Source organism: Gopherus evgoodei, chromosome 2, assembly GCF_007399415.2.
Source record: "Gopherus evgoodei ecotype Sinaloan lineage chromosome 2, rGopEvg1_v1.p, whole genome shotgun sequence".
NCBI classification, from domain to species: Eukaryota; Metazoa; Chordata; order Testudines; family Testudinidae; genus Gopherus; species Gopherus evgoodei.
In genome coordinates, this window is record NC_044323.1 from 127,060 (window position 1) to 154,098 (window position 27,039).

At 47.4% G+C, this 27,039-nt stretch overlaps 1 protein-coding gene and 1 long non-coding RNA gene across 4 annotated transcripts in view; both read left to right on the plus strand.

Moving 5' to 3' along the window:
- LOC115645268 (stonustoxin subunit alpha-like) overlaps window positions 1-19,692 on the plus strand; it is a 32,193-nt gene extending 12,501 nt beyond the window's left edge. For 2 of the 3 annotated variants that reach the window (XM_030549641.1, XM_030549642.1), the window contains 2 exons: window positions 11,968-14,022; window positions 18,195-19,692. In XM_030549641.1, coding sequence (XP_030405501.1) covers window positions 11,968-14,022; window positions 18,195-18,955 — 2,816 coding nt within the window. In that variant the 3' untranslated portion in view covers window positions 18,956-19,692. Of the gene's footprint in view, window positions 1-11,967; window positions 14,023-14,059; window positions 15,381-18,194 lie in introns of those variants that run through there. The other variant, XR_003998701.1, reaches the window with a different exon arrangement.
- LOC115645300 lies at window positions 8,623-11,346 on the plus strand. The gene is made up of 3 exons (XR_003998708.1): window positions 8,623-8,764; window positions 10,906-10,907; window positions 11,335-11,346. It is a non-coding gene; the product is annotated as an uncharacterized LOC115645300 (long non-coding RNA).
- Window positions 19,693-27,039: the final 7,347 nt, after the last annotated feature.

Consider the following 27,039-nt stretch of genomic DNA (forward strand, 5'->3'; position numbering starts at 1 on the left):
ATGGGGGTTAGCATGAAAACCTCCAAGCTTAGTTACCAGCTTGGACCTGGTAAAGCTGCCACCACCCAAAAAATTAGAGTGTTTTGGGGCACTCGGGTCCCCCTGAAAAACCTTCCCTGGGGACCCCAAGACCCAAATCCCTTGAGTCTCACAACAAAGGGAAATAAACCTTTTCCCTTCCCCCCTCCAGGTGTTCCTGGAGAGATACACAGAAGCAACCTCTGTGAATCTAAGCAGAGGGATTCCACCCTCCCCCGTTTCCAGCCTGGAAACACAAGCACTTCCCTCTTCACCCAGAGGGAATGCAAAGTCAGGCTAGTAAATCTAACACACACAGATTTCCCCCTGACTTCTTCCTCCCACCAATTCCCTGGTGAGCTGCAGACTCAATTCCCTGGAGTTCCTCACCAAAGAAAAACTCCAACAGGTCTTAAAAGAAAGCTTTATATAAAAGAAAGAAAAATACATAAAAATGGTCTCTCTGTATTAAGGTGACAAATACAGGGTCATTTGCTTAAAAGAATATTGAATAAACAGCCTTATTCAAAAAGAATACAATTCAAAGCACTCCAGCAACTATAGACATGTAAATACAAAAAAACATATAAATCACTAGCTGATCCTTTGTACTTACAAATGGGAAACAGAAGATTAGAAAGCAAGAAATAGAAATCCCCTCATAGCCGAGAGAGCATACAGGCAGAAGACCAAGAACAAAGGACTCACGCACAAACTTTCCTCCACACAGAGTTGAAAAAATCCTGTTTCCTGATTGGTCCTCTGGTCAGGTGCTTCAGATACTTATTTCCAGGTGAAAGAGACGTTAACCCTTAGCTATCTGTTTATGACACGCCCCCCAAATTGCAGACAGTGGGGAAGCTCACTGGCGGCGATTTCCTCCTAGAACTTTAAACTAAACAGATTAATACAACACATGCACCGTTACATATACCACTAAGTATATAACTAACAGACTTGTACATTTTAAGAACACTTTTTAACTACTGGATTCTGGGAAACTCTCACGGGAGAGTGCATCAGCTACTTTGTTAGAAACTCCTGAGATGTGGTGAATTTGAAAATCAAAATCTTGGAGAGCTAAACTCCAACGAAGAAGTTTCTTGTTGTTCCCCTTGGCAGTATGAAGCCACTTTAGTGCAGCATGGTCAGTTTGTAGCTGGAACCGCCGTCCCCAAACATATGGGCGTAGCTTTTCCAGGGCATACACAATGGCGTAGCATTCCTTTTCACTGACTGACCAGTGACTTTCCCTCTCAGACAGTTTCTTGCTGAGAAACACGACAGGATGGAAGTTGTGATCCGTTGCTTCCTGCATGAGTACTGCTCCTATACCACGCTCAGATGCATCCGTGGTTACTAGGAATGGCTTGTCAAAATCTGGGGCCCTGAGCACAGGGTCAGACATGAGCATTGCCTTAAGTTGGGTAAAGGCCTTTTGACAGTGATCCGTCCAGTTAACTGCATTTGGCTGGGTCTTTTTGGTCAGGTCGGTCAGTGGGGCAGCGATTTGGCTGTAGTGTGGTACAAATCGCCTGTAGTACCCGGCCAAGCCTAAGAAGGATTGGACCTGTTTCTTTGACCTTGGGACAGGCCACTTTTGGATAGCATCCACCTTGGCCTGTAGGGGGTTTATGGTTCCTCGACCCACCTGGTGCCCCAGGTAAGTCACTCTGTTTTGGCTTATTTGACACTTTTTGGCCTTAACAGTGAGTCCGGCCTGCCTGATGCGCTCAAAGACCTTTTCCAGGTGTAGTAGGTGTTCGGGCCAGGAGTCTGAAAAAATGGCCACATCATTGAGGTAGGCAACTGGAAATTCTCCCAGTCCTGCTAGTAGACCATCTACCAGCCTCTGGAAGGTGGCGGGTGCATTTCGAAGGCCGAAAGGAAGGACATTAAATTCATACACCCCCGCATGGGTGACAAATGCTGACCTCTCCTTGGCAGGTTCATCTAGCTGTACTTGCCAGTACCCCTTGGTTAAGTCTATTGTAGAGATGAACTGGGCACGTCCCAACTTCTCCAATAGCTCATCTGTGCGTGGCATTGGATAGTTGTCCGGACGAGTTACCGCATTTAGCTTACAGTAGTCCACACAAAAGCGTATTTCCCCATCTGGTTTGGGTACCAGAACCACTGGAGATGCCCATGCACTGGTAGATGAGCGGATTATACCCACCTGTAGCATGTTCTGGATCTCCCGTTCTATAGCAGCTTGGGCATGAGGAGACACCCGGTAGGGTGGGATTCTAATGGGGTGAGCATTACCTGTGTCAATAGAGTAGTACGCCCGTTCAGTCCGTCCTGGGGTGGCTGAGAACAATGGGGCGAAGCTAGGGCACAGCTCCTTGATTTGTCGCTGCTGCAGACGTTCCAGGGTGGTTGAGAGGTTTACCTCTTCCACGCCACTGTCTTTTTTCCCTTCGTAGTAAACACCTTCAGGCCACTCAGCATCATCTCCCTGGACTGTAAACTGACAAACCTGTAAGTCTCTGGAATAGAAAGGCTTGAGAGAATTAACATGGTACACTCTGGGCTTTAGTGAGGAATTGGGAAATGCTATGAGGTAGTTCACAGTTCCCAGGCGCTCTTGGACCGTGAATGGCCCTTCCCATGATGCTTCCATCTTATGGGCCTGTTGCGCCTTCAAGACCATAACCTGGTCTCCTACCTTGAAGGAACGTTCTCTGGCATGTCTGTCATACCAGGCCTTTTGCTCTTCCTGAGCATCCTTTAGGTTTTCTCTGGCAAGGGCTAAAGAGTGTCGGAGGGTGCTTTGTAGGTTGCTTACAAAGTCCAGAATGTTAATTCCTGGAGAAGGCGTAAACCCCTCCCATTGCTGCTTTACCAACTGTAATGGCCCCTTAACCTCGTGACCATACACAAGTTCAAACGGTGAAAACCCTAAACTGGGATGTGGTACAGCCCTGTAGGCAAACAGCAACTGCTGCAACACTAGGTCCCAGTTATTGGAGTATTCGTTGACAAATTTACGTATTATGGCCCCCAAAGTTCCATTGAACCTTTCCACCAGGCCATTGGTTTGATGGTGGTACGGGGTGGCAACCAAGTGATTCACCCCATGAGTTTCCCACAGTTTTTCCATGGTCCCTGCCAGGAAATTAGACCCTGAATCTGTAAGGATGTCGGAGGGCCAACCTACCCTGGCAAAAATGTCTGTTAGGGCCAGGCACACAGTGTTAGCCCTGGTGTTGCCTAGAGCTACTGCTTCTGGCCATCGGGTAGCAAAGTCCACTAAAGTCAGTACGTACTGCTTTCCTCTGGGCGTCTTTTTTGGGAAAGGACCCAGAATATCCACAGCTACTCGCTGAAATGGGACCTCAATTATGGGGAGTGGCTGGAGAGGGGCCTTGACCTGGTCTTGGGGTTTTCCCACTCTTTGGCACACCTCACAAGACCGGACATACTTGGCAACGTCCTTGCCCATCCCCTCCCAGTGGAAGGACTTCCCCAACCGGTCCTTGGTTCTGTTCACCCCAGCATGGCCATTGGGATGATCATGGGCTAAGCTTAAGAGCTTCCCCCGGTACTTAGTTGGAACCACCAACTGTTTTTGCGGCTGCCATTCTTCCCGGTGTCGACCAGAAAGAATCTCCTTGTATAAAAGTCCTTGGTCTATAACAAACCGGGATCGATTAGAAGAGCTGAGAGGCGGTGGGGTGCTCCGTGCTGCCGCCCACGCTTTCTGAAGGCTGTCATCTGCTTCCTGCTCAGTCTGGGACTGTTCCCTTGAGGCTGGGGTCACCAGTTCTTCCTCAGACTGTGGACTTGGGCTTGGTCCCTCTGGAAGCGATGTAGGTGATGGGGTTGTTTCCATTGCTGTTGAACCGCTCTCCGCTGGTGCACCTGAGGGTATTTCAGGCTCAGGCTGAGCCTTTTGGGTATGGCTGTTTATTGCTTCTGCCAGTTTTGGCTCGCTCTGGCGTTGAGTTTGAAGATGTGGTTGCACTTGCTGGTGCTAGTTGCTGTTCCAGTTCCGGGCCTGGGACTGGAGGTGCTGTGGCTGTTCAGTGGTTGGCATGGAATCCGGGTCCACTACCTCTGTCTGGGTCTCTGGTAACACAGACGGGGCGTCTGTGGACGGCTCAGGAACAGGAATGGGTCTGGAAGCTTGCCTGGTTTGGCTACGTGTAACCATTCCCACTCTCTTGGCCCGCTTCACCTGGTTGGCCAAGTCTTCCCCCAGTAGCATGGGGATAGGATAATTGTCATAGACTGCAAAAGTCCACATTCCTGACCAGCCTTTGTACTGGACAGGCAGTTCAGCTGTAGGCAAGTCTACAGCTTGTGACATGAAGGGGTAAATTGTCACTTGGGCCTTTGGGTTGATGAATTTGGGGTCTACGAAGGATTGGTGGATAGCTGACACTTGTGCCCCCATGTCTCTCCATGCAGTAACCTTCTTTCCGCCCACTCTCAAATTTTCCCTTCGCTCCAAGGGTATTTGAGAGGCATCTGGGCCTGGGGATCTTTGGTGTGATGGTGGTGTAATGAACTGCACTCGGATGGCGTTCTTTGGACATTTGGCCTTGATATGTCCCAGTTCATTACACTTAAAGCATCTTCCATCTGATGGGTCACTGGGCTGAGGTGAGTTACTGGAGACTGGTGAGGTGGAAGAATAGGGCATCTGTGGCTTTACTTGGGTTGTACGTGGGGTCTTTGGCTGTCCTCGGTTGTAGGGTTTATGGTCGGTGTGCCCTCTGGGGTATTCGTTCCCCTTGACCGTAGCTTTCTTGCTTTCTGCCACTTCCATCCATCTGGCTCCAATCTCCCCCGCCTCAGCGAGATTTTTGGGTTTTCCATCTTGTATGTACCGTGTGATGTCCTCAGGAACACCATCCAAGAACTGCTCCATTTGTATGAGGAGGTGCAGTTCTTCCAAGGTTTTAACATTGTGTCCTGATATCCAGGCCTCATAATTTTTCCCAACGTAGTAGGCGTGTTTGGGAAATGACACATCTGGTTTCCACTTTTGGGTTCTGAAATGCCGACGGGCATGATCCGGGGTTATCCCCATTCTGTATCTGGCCTTGGTTTGAAAAAGTTTATAGTCGTTCATTTGCTGCTTAGGCATTTCAGCTGCCACCTCTGCTAAAGGTCCACTGAGCTGTGGCCTTAATTCTACCATGTACTGGTCTTCAGGGATGCTGTACCCAAGACAGGCTCTTTCAAAATTGTCCAAGAAGGCCTCGGTGTCATCACCTGCCTTGTAGGTGGGAAATTTCCTGTGATGTGGAACCATAATTGGTGAAGGGTTGTTAGGACTGGCTGGCGCATGCAGCCCAGCTTGCGCTAAGTCCAGTTCATGTTTTCTCTGTTTTTCCTTCTCTTCATTTTCTTTTTGTTGTTTTCCATGTCTCGGCGGTGGGCCACCTCTTCTTCTTCTAGTTTTCTGTGGTGGGCTGCATTTTTGGCGTCTTGTTCTCTTTATGGGCTGCCTGTTTGATCTGTTCTTCTCTTTCTTTCAGCTCCACCTCTTTTTCTCTTTTTTCCAGTTGTCGCCTGTGTTCTGCTTCTTTCCTTTGTTCTTCAGCCCCATTTTTGCCTTAGAAGTCATGGTTCCTGTTTTCTTGTGTTGGGGTGCCCTCTGGTGTTTATCTTCTGAACTGCAGGCTCTGTTGCCTCCTGGAGTCTGCCTAGCAACAGTGCCTTTTTCCCTTTCTTTCTCTAGCTAATGTTTTCAATGTAAAGTAAACCAGAAAAACCACTTTATTTACATGTATATAGTGCTGGTATTTGACTCCTAATGGGAGTGCTATTGTGTGACAAAAGACCCGTAACAGCTCCTTAATGGTTTCTTGCTTAATATGCAAGCCACAACTGCCAGAGAGAGCAGAAAAAAAATTCTCTCTGATTCCCTTTTAAAACCAAACTGTTTCTCTCTGCTAAAAAGCCCCTAGCAGAGAAAACAAAAATTTAATATTCCTACTGGCTTCTGGATTCTATCTTTCCCACTACGCTGCACATCATATCATAACCTAGTCCCAGATTTGGACCTTAGCGTCCAAAATATGGAGGTTAGCATGAAAACCTCCAAGCTTAGTTACCAGCTTGGACCTGGTAAAGCTGCCACCACCCAAAAAATTAGAGTGTTTTGGGGCACTCTGGTCCCCACAAAAACCTTCCCTGGGGACCCCAAGACCCAAATCCCTTGAGTCTCACAACAAAGGGAAATAAACCTTTTCCCTTCCCCCCTCCAGGTGTTCCTGGAGAGATACACAGAAGCAACCTCCGTGAATCTAAGCAGAGGGATTCCACCCTCCCCCGTTTCCAGCCTGGAAACACAAGCACTTCCCTCTTCACCCAGAGGGAATGCAAAGTCAGGCTAGTAAATCTAACACACACAGATTTCCCCCTGACTTCTTCCTCCCACCAATTCCCTAGTGAGCACAGACTCAATTCCATGGAGTTCCTCACCAAAGAAAAACTCCAACAGGTCTTAAAAGAAAGCTTTATATAAAAAGAAAGAAAAATACATAAAAATGGTTTCTCTGTATCAAGGTGACAAATACAGGGTCAATTTCATAAAAGAAATATGAATAAACAGCCTTATTCAAAAAGAATACAATTCAAAGCACTCCAGCAACTATAGATATGTAAATACAAAACAACAAACCAACTTTGTACACACAACTAGGAAACAGAAGATTAGAAAGCAGGAAATAGAAAAATCCTTCTCATAGCTGAGAGAGAGTCAGGCAGAAGACAAGAACAAAGGACTCACACACAAACTTTCCTCCACACAGAGTTGAAAAAATCCTGTTTCCTGATTGGTCCTCTGGTCAGGTGCTTCAGATACTTATTTCCAGGTGAAAGAGACATTAACCCTTAGCTATCTGTTTATGACAGTTTGTTTATAGGCAGCTGAAAAGAAAAGTTAACCGGCTTTGCACAGAACTGAAACCTAAAGGTCTCTCCTCCCTCCTTCTCTACTCTGACCCCCCTGGGCTATTCCAAGTTAATTGTCATCTAATTGCCCAGCAAAGAAAGAGATAGTGGCAGCAATTACACATAGCCCCCACCAGTTCAAGAGTCATTAACACAGTACAAAGATATGCTGCATGCTTTCCGTGCACCCAGGCCTAATGAGGGACTGGGGGCAAGAGGAACAGGGCTGAGCCGCAGAGAGCCAGTGCCCAGGAGGCTGAGAGGGCAAGGGGCTGCAGGGGTGTCCCCACTGCTATTTAAAATGCAGAACCCACAGTGGTACCTCTCCATGGGACAGAGCCGGTTCCTCGCAGAAGCTTCTGTCCAACAGCTCTTCCTTCTGCAGCTGCTCTCTATGCTCCACCTCCATCCATGGCAGCTGAACCCCCTGTCCTGACTGCAGCCAACCCCTCATCCCCAGCCCTGCCTCCAGCAAGCCCAACACCCCTTCCCCTGCCTCCAGCCAGCCCCTTACCCCCTGCCCTGCCTCCAGCCAGCCCCTCACCCCCTGCCCTGCTTCCAGTCAGCCCCTCACCCCTTCCCCTGCCTCCAAGCAGCCCCTTACCCCCTGCCCTGCCTCCAGTCAGCCCCTCACTCCTTCCCCTGCCTCCAGCCAGCCACTCACCCCCTGCCCTACCTGCAGCCACCCCTGCTGAACCCACTGCCCTGCCCACAGCCAGCCTCACACCCCCTGCCCTGTCTCTAGCCAGCCCCACACCCTTGTATCCAGCCAGCCCCTCACCCCCTGCCCGCAGCCAGCCCCGCACCCCCTTCCCTGCCTCAACCAGCCCCGCACCCCCTGCCCTGCCCACAGCCAGCCCCTGCTGCACCCCCTGCCCTGCCTGCAGCCAGCCCCACACCTCCTGCCCTGCCCACAGCCAGCCCCGCACCTCCTGTCTCCAGCCACCCCACACCCCCTGCCCTGCCCACAGCCAGCCCCTCACTCCTTGCCCTGCATGCAGCCAGCCCCTGCTGCACTCCTTGCCCTGTCCATAGCCAGCCCCACACCACCTGTCTCCATCCAGCCCCTGCTGCAGCCCCTGCTCTGCCTGCAGCCAGCCCCACACCCCCTGCCCTGCACGCAGCCAGTCCCGCACCTCCTGTCTCCAGCCAAACCCACATTCCTTCTCCAACCAGCTTCGCATCCCCTGCCCTGCCCAGAGTCAGCCAACCCCACACCCTGTCAGGTTATTCAATTATTTTCATTAAATATGTAGGCTAAATAATGAAATTAATAAATTTTCAAGCCAAATATGTATTAATTCTAATGAACAATGCCACATTATGCAGTATTCATTTTTGAAAGTTTATAATAAGCAATGCTCTGGAGGGAGGGGTGGGGGCAGAGGGAGCAAGGTGGAAGTTTCACCTAGGGCGCAAAATATCCTTGCGCCGGCCCTGCCTGAACCACTTCTTTCTCCACAGAGGGCTGGTCATCTCCTCCCCATGCTGTGATGCCTAGTGCAGCAGTCTGGGAGCTGACCTTGTTTGTGAAAACAGAGGCAAAAAAATCATTGGGAACATTAGCTTTTTCCACAGCCTGTGTCACTAGGTTGCCTCCCTCATTCAGCAAGGGGCCCACACTTTCCCTGACCTTCTTCTTGTTGCTAATGTAGGGCTGATCTACACTAGGGGGGGTATTGATCTAAGATACGCAACTTCAGCTACATGAATAGCGTAGCTGAAGTTGAAGTATCTTAGATCGATTTACCTCAGGTCCTCACAGCTCGGGATCGACGTCTGTGGCTCCACCTGTCGACTCCGCTACCACCGCTGGCTCCGGTGGAGTTCTGGAGTCAACGAGAGTCGCATCTAGATGCGCTATATTGATCCCCGAAAAATCGATCGCTACCCACCGATATGGTGGGTAGTCTGGATGCCCCATACCTGAAGAAACCCTTCTTGTTACTTTTAACATCTCTTGCTAGCTGCAACTCCAAGTGTGATTTGGCCTTTCTGATTTCACTCCTGCATGCCTAAGCAATATTTTTATACTCCTCCCTGGTCATTTGTCCAATCTTCCACTTCTTGGAAGCTCCTCTTTTGTGTTTAAGATCAGCAAGGATTTCACTGTTAAGCCAAGCTGGTCGCCTGCCATATTTACTGTTCTTTCTCCACATCGGGATGGTTTGTTCCTGCAACCTCAATAAGGATTCTTTAAAATAGAGCCAGCAAGTAAATACAGTAAAGCATGTAGAGAACAGCTACTAAGAGGGATTTTATAGCTACTGGCTGGCTGGGTCCATAAAAAGGAGCTTCCCCCCACCCCTTTCATTTATCACAGGGGAACTACACAAAAATGAGGTTAGTTAAACAGAAATTAAAAGATACAGCATCAAAAGTGAAATCCCTGCAAGCTGCGTGGAAACTTTTTAAAACGCTGTAATAGAGGCTCAATTTAAATGTATACCCCAAATTAAAAAACATAGTAAGAGAACCAAAGAAGAGCCATTGTGGCTAAACAACAAAGAAAAGAAGCAGTTAGAGGCAAAAAGGCATCCTTTAAAAAGTGGAAGATAAATCCTAGTGAGGAAAACTGAAAGGAGCATAAACTCTGGCAAGTGAAGTATAAAAATATTATTAGAAAGGCCAAAAAATAATTTGAAGATCAGCTAGCCAAAGCCTCAAAAAGCAACAGCAACTTTATTTATATATATATATCAGAAGCAGGAAGCCTGCTAAACAAGCAGTGGGGCCACTGGACGATTGAGGTGCCAAGGGAGCACTCAAGGACGATAAGGCTATTACAGAGAAACTAAATGAATTTTTTGCATTAGTCTTCATGACTGAGGATGTGAGGGAGATTCCCAAACCTGAGCCATTCTTTTTAGGTGACAGATCTAAGGAACTGTCCCAGATTGAGGTGTCATTAGAGGAGGTTTTGGAACAAATTGATAAACTAAACAGCAGTAAGTCACCAGGACCAGATGGGATTCACCCAAGAGTTCTGAAGGAACTCAAATGTGAAATTGTAGAACTACTAACGGTGATGCAACCTATCATTTAAATCAGCTTCTGTACCAAATGACTGGAGGGTAGCTAATGTGATGCCATTTTTAAAAAAAGACTCCAGAGGTGACCCCAGCAAATACAGGCTTGGAAGCCTGACTTCAGTACTGGGCAAATTGATTGAAACTATAGTAAAGAACAGAATTATCAGACACATAAATGAACATGATTTGTTGGGGAAGAGTCAACATGGGTTTTTTAAAGGGAAATCATGCCTCACCAATCTACTAGAATTCTTTGAGCGGGTCACCAAGCATGTCATCTAAGTGATCCAGTGTTTATAGTGCGCTTAGATTTTCAAAAAGTCTTTGACAAGGTCCCTCACCAAAGGCTCTTAAGCAAAGTAAGCTGTCATGGGATAAGAGGGAAAGTTCTCTCATGGATTGGTAACTGATTAAAAGATAGGAAACAAAGGGTGGGAATAAATGGTCAGTTTTCAGAATGGAGCGAGGTAAATAGTGGTGTCCCGCAGGGACCAGTGCTGTTCAAAATATTCATAAATGATATGGAAAAAGCAGTAAATGGTGAGGTGGAAAAATTTGCAGATGATACAAAACTATTCAAGATAGTTAAGCCCAAATCAGACTGCGAGAGTTACAAAAGGATCTCACAAAACAGGGTGACTGGGCAACAAAATGGCAGATGAAATTCAGTAGTGATAATTGTAAAGTAATGCACATTGGAAAACATAATCTCAACTATACGTATAAAATGATGGGGTCTAAATTAGCTGTTACCACTCAAGAAAAAGATCGTGAAGTCATTGTGGATAGTTCTCAGAAAATATCCACTCAATGTGCAGTGGCAGTCAAAAAAGTGAACAGAATGTTGGAAATTATTAAGAAAGGGATAGATAATAAGACAGAAAATTACACATTGCCTCTGTATAAATCCATTGTACACCCACATCTTGAATACTGCATGCAGATGTGGTCATCCCATCTCAAAAAGATATATTGGACTTGAAAAAGGTTCAGAAAAGGGCAACAAAAATGATTAGGGGTATGGAATTGCTTTCATATGAGGAGAGATTAATAAGACTGGGACTTTTCAGCTTGGAAAAGAGACGGCTAAGAGCGGATATGATTGAAGTCTATAAAATCATGATTTGTGGGGAGAAAGTAAATAAGGAAGTGTTATTTTCACCTTCAAGACAAAGAAAAGGAAGTATTTTTTCACACAACACACAGTCAACCTGTGGAACTCCTTGCCAGAGGATGTTGTGAAGGCCAAGACTATAACAGAGTTAAAAAAAGAACTAGATAAGTTCATGGAGGATAGGTTCATCAATGGCTATTAGCCAGGCTGGGCAGGGATGGTGTCCCTAGCCTCTGTTTGCCAGAAGCTGGGAATGAGCAACAGGGAGTGGATCACTCAATGATTCCTTGTTCTGTTTATTCCCTCTGGGGCACCTAGCACTGGCCACTGTCAGAAGCCAGGATACTGGGTTAGATGGACCTTTGGTCTGACCCAATACAGCCGTTTTTATGTTCTTATTCTGCAAACTGGTGTGGTGCCGAACCTGGCACTGCAAATCTCTTGCTAATCCTGATATGATATTATACTTGCACATGGAGACCATAGTGATCAGTGCCTTAATTATTACTGTTTGTGTGGCAGTAGCCTCCGTGGGCATCAATCCAGAATCATGGTCTCATTACTAGTCAGTGTCTGTATGCACAGTATAAAATGGCAACTTCTGCCCCAAAGAGCTTAAAGTCTAGCTTGTGATGAAGTGAGATAAACGGGAATGGAGGAGGAGACAATGAGGTAACAGTGAAGCTAGCACGTTATTATACAGAGAGCCATATGGATAGATGGAGATTGAAGTGGAGGATCAGATGACAGGGCACATTGATTTGAGCCCTCAGTGCTGTGTTCTTTTGCTCATGTCTCTCTTTAATAGGAGGCAACTTTATTAAATGAAATTGCAACAATTTCTTATCCTCTGCGTTGATGACTGACTATGTGCTTGTGTGGAATTTCCAGGTATCACTTTATGGGGCGTTGATGCTCTTAAGAAAGATGTGGAGACAATGCCAAAGCACAATACTGAATTCCAGATCATTGTGTCTGATTCCACTGAAGATAAGGCCTCAGCCCTCAGTCTGTCTGGATCCCTGAAGGCCAGTCTCCTGGGGGGGATGGTGGCAGTAGGTGGATCTGCAGCATTTTTAAATGATACCAAGAAATCAAAAAATCAGGCTCGAGTTGCTCTCCACTACTCAGTGACAAGCAGGTTTGAGCACCTGACTATGAGCCAGTTGGGTACCGAGAACGTCTCTTATTCTGCTGTGTTTGACCAAGGCACGGCCACCCATGTGGTCACGGCTGTGCTGTATGGGGCACAAGCTTTCTTTGTGTTTGATCGGGAAGTTTCTTCATCAGAGAGTATGCGAGAGATAGAGGGGGAAATGAAACTGATGATAGAAAAGATCCCAAAGGTTTCTGGCGGAGCAGAGGTGTCTGGGGAAAAGGGGAACAAGGCAGAAGAAAAAGCTGAAAATTTCAGTTGCAAATTTTATGGAGATTTTGCTCTGGAGAACAATCCGGTTACTTACCAAGATGCCATGGGAGTTTACTCCACTCTCCCTAAGCGGCTTGGAGTCTCTGGTGAAAATGCTGTACCAGTGCGAGTCTGGCTGTACCCACTGAGCAAGCTGGATTCCAGAGCTGCTCAGCTAGTGCGTGAGATCAGCTCGGTGCTGGTTTATGATGCTCAAAGTGCCATGGAGCACCTGACCGAGTGTGACGTCCGATGCAACGACATGGTGAAGGACAGAACGGCTACAACCTTCCCTGAGATCCAGAAGAAACTCCAGCAATTCAGAGATCTGTGTAAACAACACAGACAGACCTTCCAAAAAGAGCTAGCTAGAACCCTGCCCTCTATCCGTGGAGGCGGAGCAGAGGAGGGGGCCCTGGTGGAGATTTTAATCAACAAGGAGCAATCGCCATATAGTACCCAGAGACTCAATGAATTTCTAGATAAGAAACAGGAAGAAATGGATTTTGTCAATTCCTACCTGGCTGAGCTAGAGGAGGTCGAAGTCGTATCCTCCAGGAGTGAGCTACAACGTATAGTTCTCAGCCACAGGCATAATTGTGTTGTCTGTCTGGCACTCACTTCATTGCACAATGAGGAATCCTATTTATCAGAATTGAACCTTTGGCTCCGGAGACAATTTATGAAGAACATTCATGTTCCAGCATTAGCCAGTTCTGCCTGTGAGACACCAAAATCCAAACAGTGGTTTGAGGACGAAGAGATAAGAAGAAAAGCACGACAAGCCGTAAAGTCCTTCTCTGACTTTGCTCGTGTCAATAAATCTAATGGGAAAACTCGGTTCATTGTGGCCTCTGTTCCAGACAAGGACAATCCAGGAGCTTCCATTTACCTGTATGAGGATGGAGACGTGGTCAGTACCAACTTTGAGTTTCCATCAAAACCTTTCCCTTTACTGTGTGATGGCATCAGACATGACTGTGTGCAGCTCACGTTTAACCCAGCAGCCTATGGCAGGGCTGCGATATCCAGCTATCGGGCAGAGTACAGAATTGTAGGGCAGGAGAACTGGACGGCTGTGACTGTAAATAACACACAAGAGACATTCGCAGTAACAGGGCTACGTGCAAACACCGAGTACCAGTTCCGATACGCTGCAGTGAGCAAACCAGGGCTCAGCGAGACCAGCGACGTGAGTGATCCTGTGAAGACTCTTCCCCCGACCAGCCCTCCTGGGAAGCCTGTAACAGATACTGTAGATTCATCTGCCATTGCCCTTTCCTGGAAGTGTCCAAGTGTCACTGGAGACGGAGTCAGTATAAGTGAGTATAAAGTGGAATATAAAGAGAAGGCAGGAGATATGAATCAGGAGGGGAAAGGCAAATGGCTGGAACAAAGGACAGGAGACAGAACTGAATCTTGTACTATTGATGGGCTGAGGCCTGAGACACCCTACAGATTCCGAATGTCGGCTGTGTGTGCGGATGGGGCTGTGAGTGACCCAAGTGAGGAGACTCTGATTTCAACACTAAAGGAAGGTAAACACTTAAATATGTTTCCATATTCTTCCTTCAGGTATAGGACCTGGAGGCAGCTTATTCAGGTAAAACTACACTTCTCATTGGAAAGAGACTGAGAGCTCAGTTGCGGAGTGTAGAAGTAACTTCAGAATCAACCTGTTTTTATGGTGGTTTATTATTTGCATTGCAGTGGTGTCTTCATGACTCAGTCAGTCTTGGGGCTCCATGGTGCTAGGCACAGTACGCGGACATAGCAACAGACAGTCCGTGTTCTGAAGAGTTTACAACCTACATAAACAGGACAGACATAGGGTGGGAGAGAAGGAGTATTATTATCCCCATTTTACAGATGGAGAATTGAGCCCCAGATAAATTAAGGTTCAGATCTACAAAGACACTTAGGTGCCTAAACCCCAGATTTAGGCACCACAGCAACCCACTAAACCTCTGCTTGGCTACTGCTGAAACCTGTAGGTGTCTAAATTATCAGGGTAAAACTTTCCTACACACCTGAGTTTCTGTTCCTGGACATGTACCCTCACTCTGCCTATGCCCCAGCATGAGCCACAAACCAGTGTATAAACTCCTGCCTTTCCTTGAAGGGCCCAACCTGTGAGGCGTGCTCTGAGCAGGAAAACCAGATTGGGTCCCATTCCAATTCCAACTGAAGGAGGAGGTGGTGATGCTCACATGTGATTTTTAGCACAGTGGCTAAAGCACTCACTCGGATTCAATTCCCCCTTCTGCCTGAGGCTGGGAGCAGGGATTCGAACTGGGGTCTCCCACACTTTACTCAGGAGAGAGCGTGAACCAGTGAGCTATGGGATGTTCTGATGGGTGTGTGGGTGGGTCTCTCAAACTCTCCTGCTGAAGGGTGTGACGGAGCCACAGGCCCAATGCTCTGGAACTGCTCTGTATGAAGCCAGCCAGGACTCCGGATAACTCCCCTCAGGGTTGTCCAGTGCAAGGAGTCTGCTCGGCTTTGGCCTTCCTGGTCTGACCTCGGAGCATTCAACTTCCCTGTTCACACCGCACACTGCTCCTTTTTGGGGAGCCAGAGAGCCCCGCACCCCAACTCTACAGTCAGCAGTGCCCCTCAGCCAGCATTGCAAAGCAGAAGGGTTTACTGGTCAGCAGGAACACAACATAGAACAGAACTTGTTAGCAGCAGAAGTCAGTGACTTTCAGCAGAGTCCATCTTGGGGGGATCCCGGGCCAGATGGCCTGGACTCCCCCTCTTACAGCCCTCTCCAGCAGACTGCCCTGGATCCCCCTGCCTGGCCTCCAACACGCCCGTTGCTCCTTCTCTGGTCTTTGTCCTGCTCCTTGGGCAAAAGGTGTCACGTGGGCGCATCCCCCTCCTGGATCTCAGGTTACGAAGGGGGTTGGCCCTCACCTATGTGCAGACAGCTGGGCAGCCTCACCTGCCCTGAGGGCCTTGTGAAGGGTTGGATCACAGAAATCCCCTGGGATCTGCCACCTGATGTGCCCAGACTACTTCTACTCCTGCCTTGCCTGCCAGCTCAGGACTCCAGCCTCCCGTCTTGCTGAGCCAGACAAGCCCATCTGCTCCAGCACTGACCCAGGGTCTGAATTATGTGCCCCAAAGCTGCAGACTTAACTGAAAGCAGCTCACAGAAGTGTTCCTGTTTTTAACACTCAGATGCCCCAATCCCAATGGGGTCTAAACCCAAATAAATCCGGTTTACCCTGTATAAAGCTTTTACAGGGTAAACTCATAAAATGTTTGCCCTCTATAACACTGAGAGAGAGAGATTTGCACGGCAGTTCGCTCCCCCAGGTATTAATACATCCTCTGAGTTAATTAATAAGTAAAAATTGATTTTATTAAATACAGAAAGTAGGATTTAATTGGTTCCAAGTAGTAACACACAGAACAAAGTAAGTCACCAAGCAAAATAAAATGAAAATGCGCAAATCTATATCTAATCAAACTGAATACAGATAATCTCACCCTCAGAGATGCTTCAGTACTTTTTTTCCTCAGACTGGACACCTTCTAGGCCTGGGCGCAATTCTTTCCCCTACAGCTCTTGTTCCAGCTCAGGCGGTAGCTAGGGGATTCTTCATGATGGCTCCTCTCCCTTTGTTCTGTTCCACCCCTTTTATATATCTTTTGCATAAGGCTGGAATCCTTTGTCCCTCTGGGTTCCCACCCCCCCTTCGCAATGGAAACGCACCAGGTTAAAGATGGATTCCAGTTCATGTGACATGATCACATGCCACTGTAAGACCCCAAGCCTTCATTCCTCCCAGCCTGACTCACAGGAAGGCTGCCTGCAAATAGAGCCATCCACAGTCAATTGTCCTGGTTGATGGGAGCCATCAAGATTCCAAACCACCATTAATGGCCCACACTTTGCATAATTACAACAGGACCTCAGAGGTATATTTCATATTCCTAGTCCCATATACAAGAGCGGTATATTTAAACAAACAGGATGACCACACTCAGTAGATTATAAGCTTTGTAATGATACCTTACAAGAGACCTTTTGCATGAAGCATATTCCAGTTACATTATATTCACCCATTAGCATATTTTTATAAAATCATATAGACTGTAATGTCACAGGCCTCAGCAAAATTTACACACCCTTATCCCCACCACGTAGGCATTGGTGCAGTACCCAGGGAAAGTGAAGTACACACAATATTAGAACAGGACAGTAAGACTCACATGCAATGTGACAAGATGAATAAAACCCGACTTTGTCACAAAGGGATTCATCTTTGGATAAATAATTAAAGAGTCATTGGAGTAGGGGGACTGGACCCTGGTTCTCTCACTGCCTCGGTGAATTCAGACTCACAAGAAACTACGTAGGTGTCTAAGTGGACTGACTCCAGGAGAGCGGTTCCCAGCTGTGAATTGTTAGTAGATATAAGTGTCTCTCTGCAGCGTAGAGTGTGGTGCCCATCTCCATGAGAGGGGCGGCGCATAGCAAAAAACCCTTTTGTTGGGATCTCCCATTGGCTAGCTCAGGTGGCTCCCTGCCTAGCATACAGGTTTTTGTGGATCTCATTCTTAGGTGCCGTTCTCTCCCCCTGCATTGTACAGGGAATCTAGATGCCTAGCTCAGGCTTTGTGGATCCAAGTGATTTTCTAGGTGTCTAAACGTTAGGCACCGCAACATTTAGTGTCACAAGGTCTAAGTCCCTTTGTGGATTCGGGCCTAAGTGACTTGCCCAGTGTCACACAGGCCGTCTGTGGCAGAGCTGGGAATTGTACCCAGAACTCTGTCACAGCCCGGTGGGTTATTCTCAAGACCATCCTTTCTTTCAGAAGAGTGAGTGAGTGTGAGATAAAACCTGCCAGGGGACACACACCTGTGGGAGGACATTTCTTCATTCTGGAAAGATGAAAGTTTAAAGTGGGACTAAAATAAGTGGTAGTTTGTTCACTGGCCATCAGAGATTTTCACCAGCTCCGAACAAAATTCTCCCTCTTCTTTTATCTCCTCTAACTCCTTTCACCTTCTCCCTCTGCCCGTTTTCCCCTGGCCTTTCAGGGAAATGCCATAAATCACTGGAAGAGAATTCTGAGTGGGAGGAGGGGACACAGGAAAAGGGTTGAAGGGGAGAGGCTGTCTGGACACACACATCCAGATTCTCCCCCCGCCCCCCTCTGAAGGCTGATTAGCTGGTTATGCTGTTGATGAAAAATGCAACGCGTCTGTGAATGTTCTGAAAATACAATGCACTACGGGAGATCTTCCGAACTGAACTTTAGCTTTGAGTTTTTTTCTCACCCTTTTCATTAACTTTGTCCAATAACTAGTGTCAAAGACCGAGATTTTCAAAAGAGCGTTAAGTACCTTCCATTTTAGGTGCCAGCTTGAAGCGACCTGATTTTCATGGAGTGCTGAGCACTCACCCTCTGATAAATGGCCCGCCTTACTGTGTGTGAAGTTGGGGACCCACAATGACTAGGGACTTTTGAGAATCTTGGCCAAAGACCTAGTGGCTTCTGTTAATAAGGAATCATAAGGAAACTGGGTGTTCATTTTTCTAGATGTTAACTTTTATTAAACTCCATTAAAACTTTGCTCAACTTAAAGTGATGATGTTGAAAGTACCCTTTCCCCCTCAATAAGCTGCAGATTCCCATGTGAACAGGTTGTTTTCGTGTTGCATAGTCATAGATATATTTCTTTTCCTTTTCTAAGGTTTGCATGTAAGACACACTGAGCCAGTTCCAAGAGCTACCAAGGCTGCTGAAAATGCAATTTCAGACAATAGAACATTTGCTGGACTCTCCAAAAAGGAGATTAAAGAATTGCAGGACACTATTGCAGCAGGAATTTTCACACATATGATAGTTAAACTTCAGAACATAAAATCATTAAAAATCACCATGCTTCATGTTGCCGTCATGGGTGAGCCGGGTTCAGGAAGATTGAGCTTTGTAAATGCCTTCCGGGGGCTCAGGGATTATGATGAAGGTGCTGCTGAAACTGAGGTGTGTGAAGCAGGAAGGGAGCCAACACCTTATCAACATCCTAAACACCCAAATGTAACAATATGGGACCTACCATGGTTTGAGCCATATTGGCTTCCCTTACATACATATATGAAGTCGGTAAATTTCAGCCGCTATGACTTATTCATCATCATGCTCTCAAAACGCTTCAAATCCTGCCACCAAATCCTCGCCAATGAGATTCGGAGGATGGGAAAGAGGTATTACTATGTGCGCTCCAAAGTGGATGAGGATCTGTTTCGTGCTATGTACCGCAAATCCTACAGTGAGCAGAGAATCCTACAGGAGATCAGGGATGACTGCATACAACGGATGAAAGGAGAAGGGGAGACTTTCCCCCAGATTTTCCTTATCAGTCACTGGGACCCAGACAAATATGATTTCCCCCTCCTACAGGAAACACTGGAGAAGGAAATAGATAAATCTAGCCCCTGTATCATGTGCTGATGCCCTTACTCCTGCCCAGATCTCGCCTCAGCTTCTGGTCCAGCCATCTCTGTGATACAATTGCAGTGTTAGAGCCAGGACTTTGGCTTGGACAATGGCTCACTCCACTGGCTAGGAAGGCTCATAGCTCTGTTGCTGACCTGAAGTCTGTTGCAAAAAAGTTCCCAATGGCCAATGAAAAAGCAAGACTTTGTATTGTGTCTACATGGCACACTGACAGCTGTCAGTCTTCTGGATCTTCTACCGTGTTTGGTTCCACAGCAGCTGGATGAGAGTCTGGAACCGCATCCTACATGTTGAAGAGATTTTTGAATGACATAACAGGAGTTGCCCAATGCTGTGTCTCAATCCAAAAGCTAATTAGTTCAACTAACAATAACAAAGGTTCCAATGCACCTGCACAGAAAGCAAGAGACAGGTGTCTCAAAAGCTCTCAGAGGATGAAACAAATTCCTAATGTTTGTAGCTGAAATGTCTTTTAAACTATCAGATACATTAGCAAGTTCCCAGCTCTGGTGATTAACTATACAGGCATAGTTAAGGCAAATGGCTTCTCTTTCCTGTTTCTCTTTAACCAGTGTAAGGGGTCTAGTGTAATAGAGCCAAGACACCAATCTGGTGTCTACTTCCACTTTTCCTCTCTCTCTCTCTCCAGGTTTCCTTAGCTATTAGTAGTCTGGTTAGATGCATCTTTTTTGTCTACTGTGAGCCCGGAGTCATTTTGTGACCCACTTTCTTAAAAAAAAAATGCCAAAAAGAAAAAGCATTCACTTGTCAGTATCTTGCCTGGGTCACTTTTATTTTTGAAGGGAATACAACATCCCTTCTCAACATCCCACAAGGTTTTCAGGAACTTCTGGAAATACATTCCAGTTTGGATTCCTTGCTGGGTCCACCTTCCCCTTTGAAACTTATTCCTAAAAATCAGACATATTTTATCACTCCATATTTTATCGATTGAACTGAGTGCAATTATCTTGATGATATTCTTCCCACTACAAAATCTGAGATGATTTTCAAAGTTGGATACATTCCTTATAAGCTTCTCCTTGTGTCTCTATTGTAACTAATGGCAGCGTCTCTTCCTGTTTTGAATTACAGAGAGGCACCCAACAACGCTCTGTGCTGATTGGTTCTTTGCTCCAACTCTCCCCTTAGGCACTACTGTAGTAAACAGCATTAACATTTAAGTAATTAAAGCTTTTCTCTTTCTCCACTTTCAATTTTACTATTGATCATTTCCCCCAAACTATTTGCATAAATGCCAGCTTCAAAGCTATTTGGACTGGGAATGCTTCCCACCTACTGTCCCTATATGAAAGTGATGGATTAGTTCCCCTGTCTGATCACACAAATACTGTTTGATAAAGGAATGCCGCGACTGAAGAATACCATCTCAAGTCAGATTTAATGGGTGAAATCCAGGGCTCCATTGCCATCAATGGCAAAACTCTGACTTCACTGGAGCCAGGATTTCACCCAGCAAATCATACAACGTGATTTTTGCAAAACCAGGCAAGGAAAAGGAATGGAAAAAGAAAGCTGTCCTTTTCCAGTTGAAATCATAGGTCTGATATAGCTCAGCCGAGCTCTTACTCTGGACATGAAAGATTTACCTAAACTTGACTGTTCCCCTTTTAAATAAAATGACAATAGACTTAACAATTTGGATCAATTTATAATCCACTGGATGAGTAAATCTAAACACTCAGCCACCATCTTTCCAGCTATTGGTTGTTCGTTTGAATTCCAAAGTGCTCATACCTACTAATGAACCCTAAATAGGTAATAAGAGACATTTCCTTATAAAAATGGCATAGCCACATGGTTACAATTTTATATGTAGTTGCATTTTGGAATAAATATTTTTAGGGAGGAGAGTGTGTAGGTTTTTTTGTCTTTGAAGGTTTTCATCCATATTGAAATGTGATTTATATATAAATAAGTGGGTGCCCTATGCTATTTCATATGATTTTTCCTATTGCTGAAATAGAACTTTTTATGAGTTAATGTAATTAAACTAATAAACTAATAAAGGTTAATAATTTATTCCAGTCAATTTAAACATTTTTTATAATCCCCTCCTTCTGTATCTGTTCAGAAAAATGAGTACTGCATTATAATCTCCAAATTTATCATCTGTAACCCAAGCCATCATTTAGCTATAGTTTCTTTTCTGAAATGATAGAAATGTTTGAAAGAAAAAATAAAAATGAAATGGCTACATGTTAGTGCCAGATCCTGAGTGCTGGAATGGGCAGCTGCTTGTGATACTCACTGACTCTGAGAACTGGTTTATTTCTATTCATCTGTGTGGGAATTCTTCACAATGAGATAAATCCAGACAGAAAGAGGAAAAGATGGAGCGAGAGAAAGGGAGAAAGGGCCACTTTCAGGGCAGGATCAAGGCTATCTGGGACCCTAGGCCCAAAAAAGAATGTTATGAGCAGGTGCAAGAAAACCAGAGACTGAATGGTCCAAACAAAAAGGACTGTTGTTATGGCTCACGGACTGTGTTGAGATGGACCAAAGGATTTTCTTTCTGAGAGGAAAGCCATCGAGCCTTGCACTTGTTTAAGGACAAGTTTAACACAGTTCTTCGCCTGCGAGTCCTGAAAGTCATCATATCATCATGTCATCCAATCCTCAGCCCAGCAGCGGGGATGCCTGATTGTCAGCACCGCAGTGGCTCCAGAGGCACATAAGATCCTGTTCTGTCTCCCTTCCCTTTTCATGTTATTTTCCACCTAACTAATCTTCCTCCTATCCTCCCTCTCACTCCTTTGGCTTTTCACCATGTCAGGGACTCTAACCCCGACGGCAAAGTTCGTTGTCTGACCTCGAGAGAGACAGGCAACACCAGCAAGGTCCGATCAAAAGCTCTTTATTGACAAGTGCACGCATCAATAGAGAGCAGCTCGTCTCCAGAGAGAACCAGCCCCCTCTTACATCTTAGTATAAGCCTATATAGACAGTTCCGTCACGTCATAAATTATTTACTGGAGCAACCCACCCCCTTCTTTTAACAACTAGAAACTAGACACCTTTAGTATACAGGCATGCCTAAAGTTAGAGATGTAGGGGAGTTAAAAACAAACAAAGAACAAAACCAGGGAGTGAAAACAAGGAGGCTGCGAAACTAGGACTCTTATCAGTTCTTTGAAGAAGCTGCCCGAACACAGCACATCTGGTACTATGCCAGGAATGCAGCTTCTCTTTTATCTCACTTTTTCCCAGCGCTTGTGAGACATGCTGCTGCTTCTCAGTGTTTTCCACTCAGGGATTACCCACAAACCTCTGTTAGCCTGACTTTGGTCAGGTTGGCATACCTGGTTTTGTCTGCTATATCTTTATTCAGGCCTAACAACCAGATACTTAAATGAACTGTACTGCACACATCCCACAGTGAGATGAGATGGCCCATCCAGCCCTGCCCCATCTGAGAAAGGAGCCAACCAGATGACGTTCCTGACCAGAAAGTGAACCAGTGTCCAGAGCAACAGGTGCTGTGGCCAACCTGCCGGCCTAAAGCATCCACTCTGACAGACCAGCTGCCATGTGCTCCAAGAATACCAGCCTCCTGTCTCTCCTCCAACTTGTGTCTGTCTGTATGTTAAAAACAGGATAAATGAATGTCCGTCAAGCACCAGGACTGAGAGTAAAATTAACCCTTGCCTTTTCATCGAAGAAAGGTTGTTGGTGAAAATAAGAGACACTGATATTTTTCCTTCAAAAAGGGAGAGACTGAAGTAGGTATTGTTTGTTTGTTTTGCATAATTACTGATACTCAATTTTAGTTTTGCTTGTTTTGATTTCTTGTTCTTTCTTGTGTTCTGTTCAATAAACTTTCAACTTTAGAATGAATATTTGGGTATTTGCCAAGATACAGAGTAAATCAGGGTCTCTGTAGAAAGAACCCTGATTTTTTGTAACACTGGTTTAATGTTGGACAGCGGGAGAGTTTATAACACCTTCAGCTCCTTTGGCTCTTGAAATCAATATAACCCACCTCTCTTCTGTAACACACTGATGCAGGAGGGTCAAACACTGGCTGATTCATAGGCACTGGGTTATAACCATCTTGTCTGGACAGTGCATCTGCCACTGGATTTTCTCTACTTTTAAGATATACAATTCCCATGTCATGTTCTTGGAGAGTGATGCTCCAGTGTGGTAGTTTGGAGTTGGTCCCTTTTTGTTCGATGTAGCCATACTGATGGAGAATGGTCTGTTGGGAGCCAACATTTTCTGTTAAATAGAGAAGTCTTTAAGTGTTTGACAGCCCTGGAAATTGCATCACTTTCTTTTTCTATAACAGATCAATTCTGTTCAGAGGGTGTCAGTTTTTTACTTAAGAAAGCAAGGGGATGCTTTTTGTTACTTTGCCTTTGAGATGGGGTATTGACGCTGCACTTGCCCTGAAGGGGTCAATGGAGGCCAGGTGGCCAATTAATCTATTAGGCTGAAGGCTGAGAGGAAAACTCTAATTAGACGCTCACCTGTGCATGGACAGGTGAGGCCTATAGAAGCCAGGAAGCTGGCAATAGAAGGGGCTGCTGAGAAGGGCTGCAGTCACTCCCTGGGAGGAGGCTTGGAGGCTGCAGAGATGTGCAGGCTACAGTTGCTCCCTGGGAGGAGGGAGCGGTGAAGCTGGCAGACCCAGAGAAGAAAGGGAGAGCCAGAAGGTTAGGAAAGGGCTCAGAGAAATGCAGGAAGGTACAGAGTGTAACAGCCATTGACTGCTAACTAGAGTGTCCCTGAGCCAGAACCCAGAATAGAGGGTTGGCCTGGGTTCCCCAACCAGCCACTAGGGAAGTGGCACTATCAGGGCTGTGCATAGGAAGGCTTCCTGAACCTGCCTGGAAGAAGAGCCCCCCAACAGAAGGGGAAATCACGACAGTGACCTAACCGGAGGGCTGAGTCATGAAGAGGCCACAGAAGCTCCTGGAGTAAGAAAGGGGCTGCAGACAAAGAAACAGAGGTGGAGGGATGGTGTGAGGGATTGGGAGGGGCGTTGACCTGCTGGGCTCTTCCCCAGAACAGCCAGGAGGAGGCGCCATACCTGCGGTAAGTAGACCACCAGGTCACACCCTTGTTTGCATCAGTACCATTCCTAGACTTGTTTGATGCATCAATACACAATTCAAACATTTTGTCTAGTTCCTGCCAGAACAGGCCCTGAGTTACCATGGGGCACCCTGGCTGAAGCGGGGCAGCTGATCTCCTTCCCGGGTGAGGGTTCCACTGCTGATTCTCCACCCATTGATTCTGTGGCTGCATCACCCACCAGAGAGCATGAGCCCGGCATCATCGAGGGCCCGCTCCCCCTACCTCTGAGCCTAGCCGAGAGATGCCACCCCCCAGTGGCTCATCTGCTGGGGCCCCTGATTCTGACTGCGTCTCTCCCTGACCCTACTCCTGATCCTTGTCCCGCCATCACCCCTGATGCCGATCTCATGTCCTTCCCTTTCACCTCCCATGCTGCCGCCACCCCTGGGGTTGTCTCATTCCCCTTCCCGGTGGACGACTCCCAGGGAGCGGCCTTCGTGTTCCCCTGTTCTGACCCCCTAGGGGCTGCTGTTTTCCCTCCACTGCCCCCTTCTGAGCCAGGGTCTGAGGTGGGCTGCACGGTGCTGGAACACTTGGTGATGTGCCAGGGGTCTGCCCCCTGCCTGCCCATCTTGATAGGCCATGGGGCTTCAACAGGGGCCCCACCAGAGGACAGCCAAGGGCCATTGACCCCACCCCTCGATAAGCTGCAAGAGGAGCTGTGAGAGTTTCTCCAGGATGCCCCTGGTTTCCGGAACAAGGTGCAGTTTGCTCTCCAGCTCTGGGGGGGACTTCTATCAAATCCTCCAGGCTTTGAGGGCTGTTTTGGAGGAGAGTAAAGGGACCAGGAGGCTGTCTGCTTTGGCCTACCAGCAGGCCTGCAATTTCAGTGACTTTTGCTCATCTACGGGGTGGGTCACGGTTTGCTGCATGGCCCAATGCGGGCCGCGAGCGTCCCTGCTGGTGAGGATCTCCCCCAGCCCTCCCGATGGCACCCATCATCTTTATAATACTAAACACCCAGGGCTGTAGGATTGGTCTCCACAGATGCCAGGTGCTCTTCTTCCTTCGGGAGGGCAGGTACTCTGTGGTTTTCGTGCAGGAGACCCATATGGATCCAGACATCAAAGAAAGGTAGTTGGTGGCTGGATTGAAGGGACAGGGTTTATTTTAACCACCTCACTACCAACTCAGCTGGAGTGGCCACCCTGTTCTCCCCTGACCTACGGCCCGAGGTGCTGGGGGTTGCGAGGCTGTGCTGAGCCATCTGCTGTACCTCCGGGTCTGCATGGAGGGGCTGGTGGTCAATCTCGTCAATGTCTATGCCCTGACATTGGGCCCAGAGCGGTTGCACTTTTTTTCAACAGGCATCTGCCTCCCTTGGCTCCTTGGACCCTCACAAGTGCCTGGTCCTGGGCGGGGACTTTAACACCACTCTTGAGAAGCGGGAACACTCGGGGACTGAGCAGTGCATGGCTGCCGCAGAAGTCCTCCAGGAGATTGTCTACCATCACTCCCTGGTGGATGTCTGGCATCTTTTGCCTCCAGGCCCTTCTGAGGCTCCTTTATGGAGCAGGTAGCCCAGCTTGGAGCACACTGGTGCACGCCTTCCTATGCCAATTCCAAGGGCTCCGATACAATCGGCAGCTCCTTTATCTCCATCCGAAAGGCTTTCTGCAAGACCTTTCTGGGCTGCTGGTCTTCTATCAGGACCTCCTCCAGACCTGGAATCTGGTTCCGGCGACCAGGTCCATGGTGGCCACTGAGGGGGCGGATCTTCTCATGGAGCCCCTGCTACACAACTCCCAAGTCTGTGCAGGTGGCGGAGTTCCCCTCGGTGCACCAGAGGTTGGTCCTGGCAGAAATCACCAGAGTTGGAGACCTCCTGGACTACGACCAGCGAGACTGGCTGGATCCCCTGACGCTCGCTCAGCACATGGGGCTCTCCGGCCCTCGTACTCTCCTGCACCTACTTCAGGAAGCAAGGGCCGCTCTCGCTCACTGCTCGGGCCTACCTTAACTGGGTCCTGCATAGGGCACGCCCCGCCCATCCTCCACCCCAGGCCCTCCAGACCTTTTCATCGAGCCCCTGCCCCGTGGATCCACTTGACGATCCCACCCCTTTACCATGAGCTGGCTGCATGACTTGCAGCTGGTTTGCTTCCAGACCATGGCAAGGAAACATCTATACATGCTCGTGCTCCACATCCTCACCCTTGCGTCCCGCCCCACCACGAAGTGGTGGGACCTCCTACCACCTCTGGAGGGTGAGGAGTCCCGGTGGGCCAGCCTATACTCCACTCTGGTCCCGAGGCCTGCCGGGGATGTCAGATGGCAGCTCCTTCATGGGGCTGTGAGCATAGGTGTGCTCTTGGTGCTATTCATCCCTGTCCCAGACACCTGCCCTTTCTGTGGTATGAGGGAGACCCTGGCGTATGTGTATCTGGAGTGCACTAGGCTGCAGCCCCTATTCCGGCTTCTCTTAGATATCCTGTTATGTTTTTGGCTGCACTTTTCCCCTTGTATGGGGAGACTTTGGCAAACCAGTAAAGTGCCTAAAACTACTATGGCTTATTGTTAAAGACAGCCTAGTCGACAAGCTGTAAATTGGCCATTCAGCAGTCTCAGCTTGACCAAGGCAGGAGGGGAGGGGGGGTTGGGTGCCTCAGAAAGGGCAGCTTGACCCCGTGTCCTTCCTGATAAAAATTGTGTTACATGCATTTGAAAAGAGCAGGATGTACCCTCAGGAATGTCTATTGGGTCTCAAGGCTGCAGGCTATGGAAAAACCCACACTTGGTTAATCAATAATCAGGAGGAACCTCTTGCTCGATCATTAAAACTGCTTACTTAACAAGGTTTCTTTAAGGGGCATGCCATTCTATTACTAATGTATAAATAAGGGGGAAAAGCTTGAGATAGTGGGACTCATTTGGGGGATACTTCAGGATTGGTCTCTCCCTTTGGATGCATCTTGTGTTCCCCACTGGCAGACGGGCTGCTACTGTATCCCTCCAAAGCCACACTCAGCTTTGGT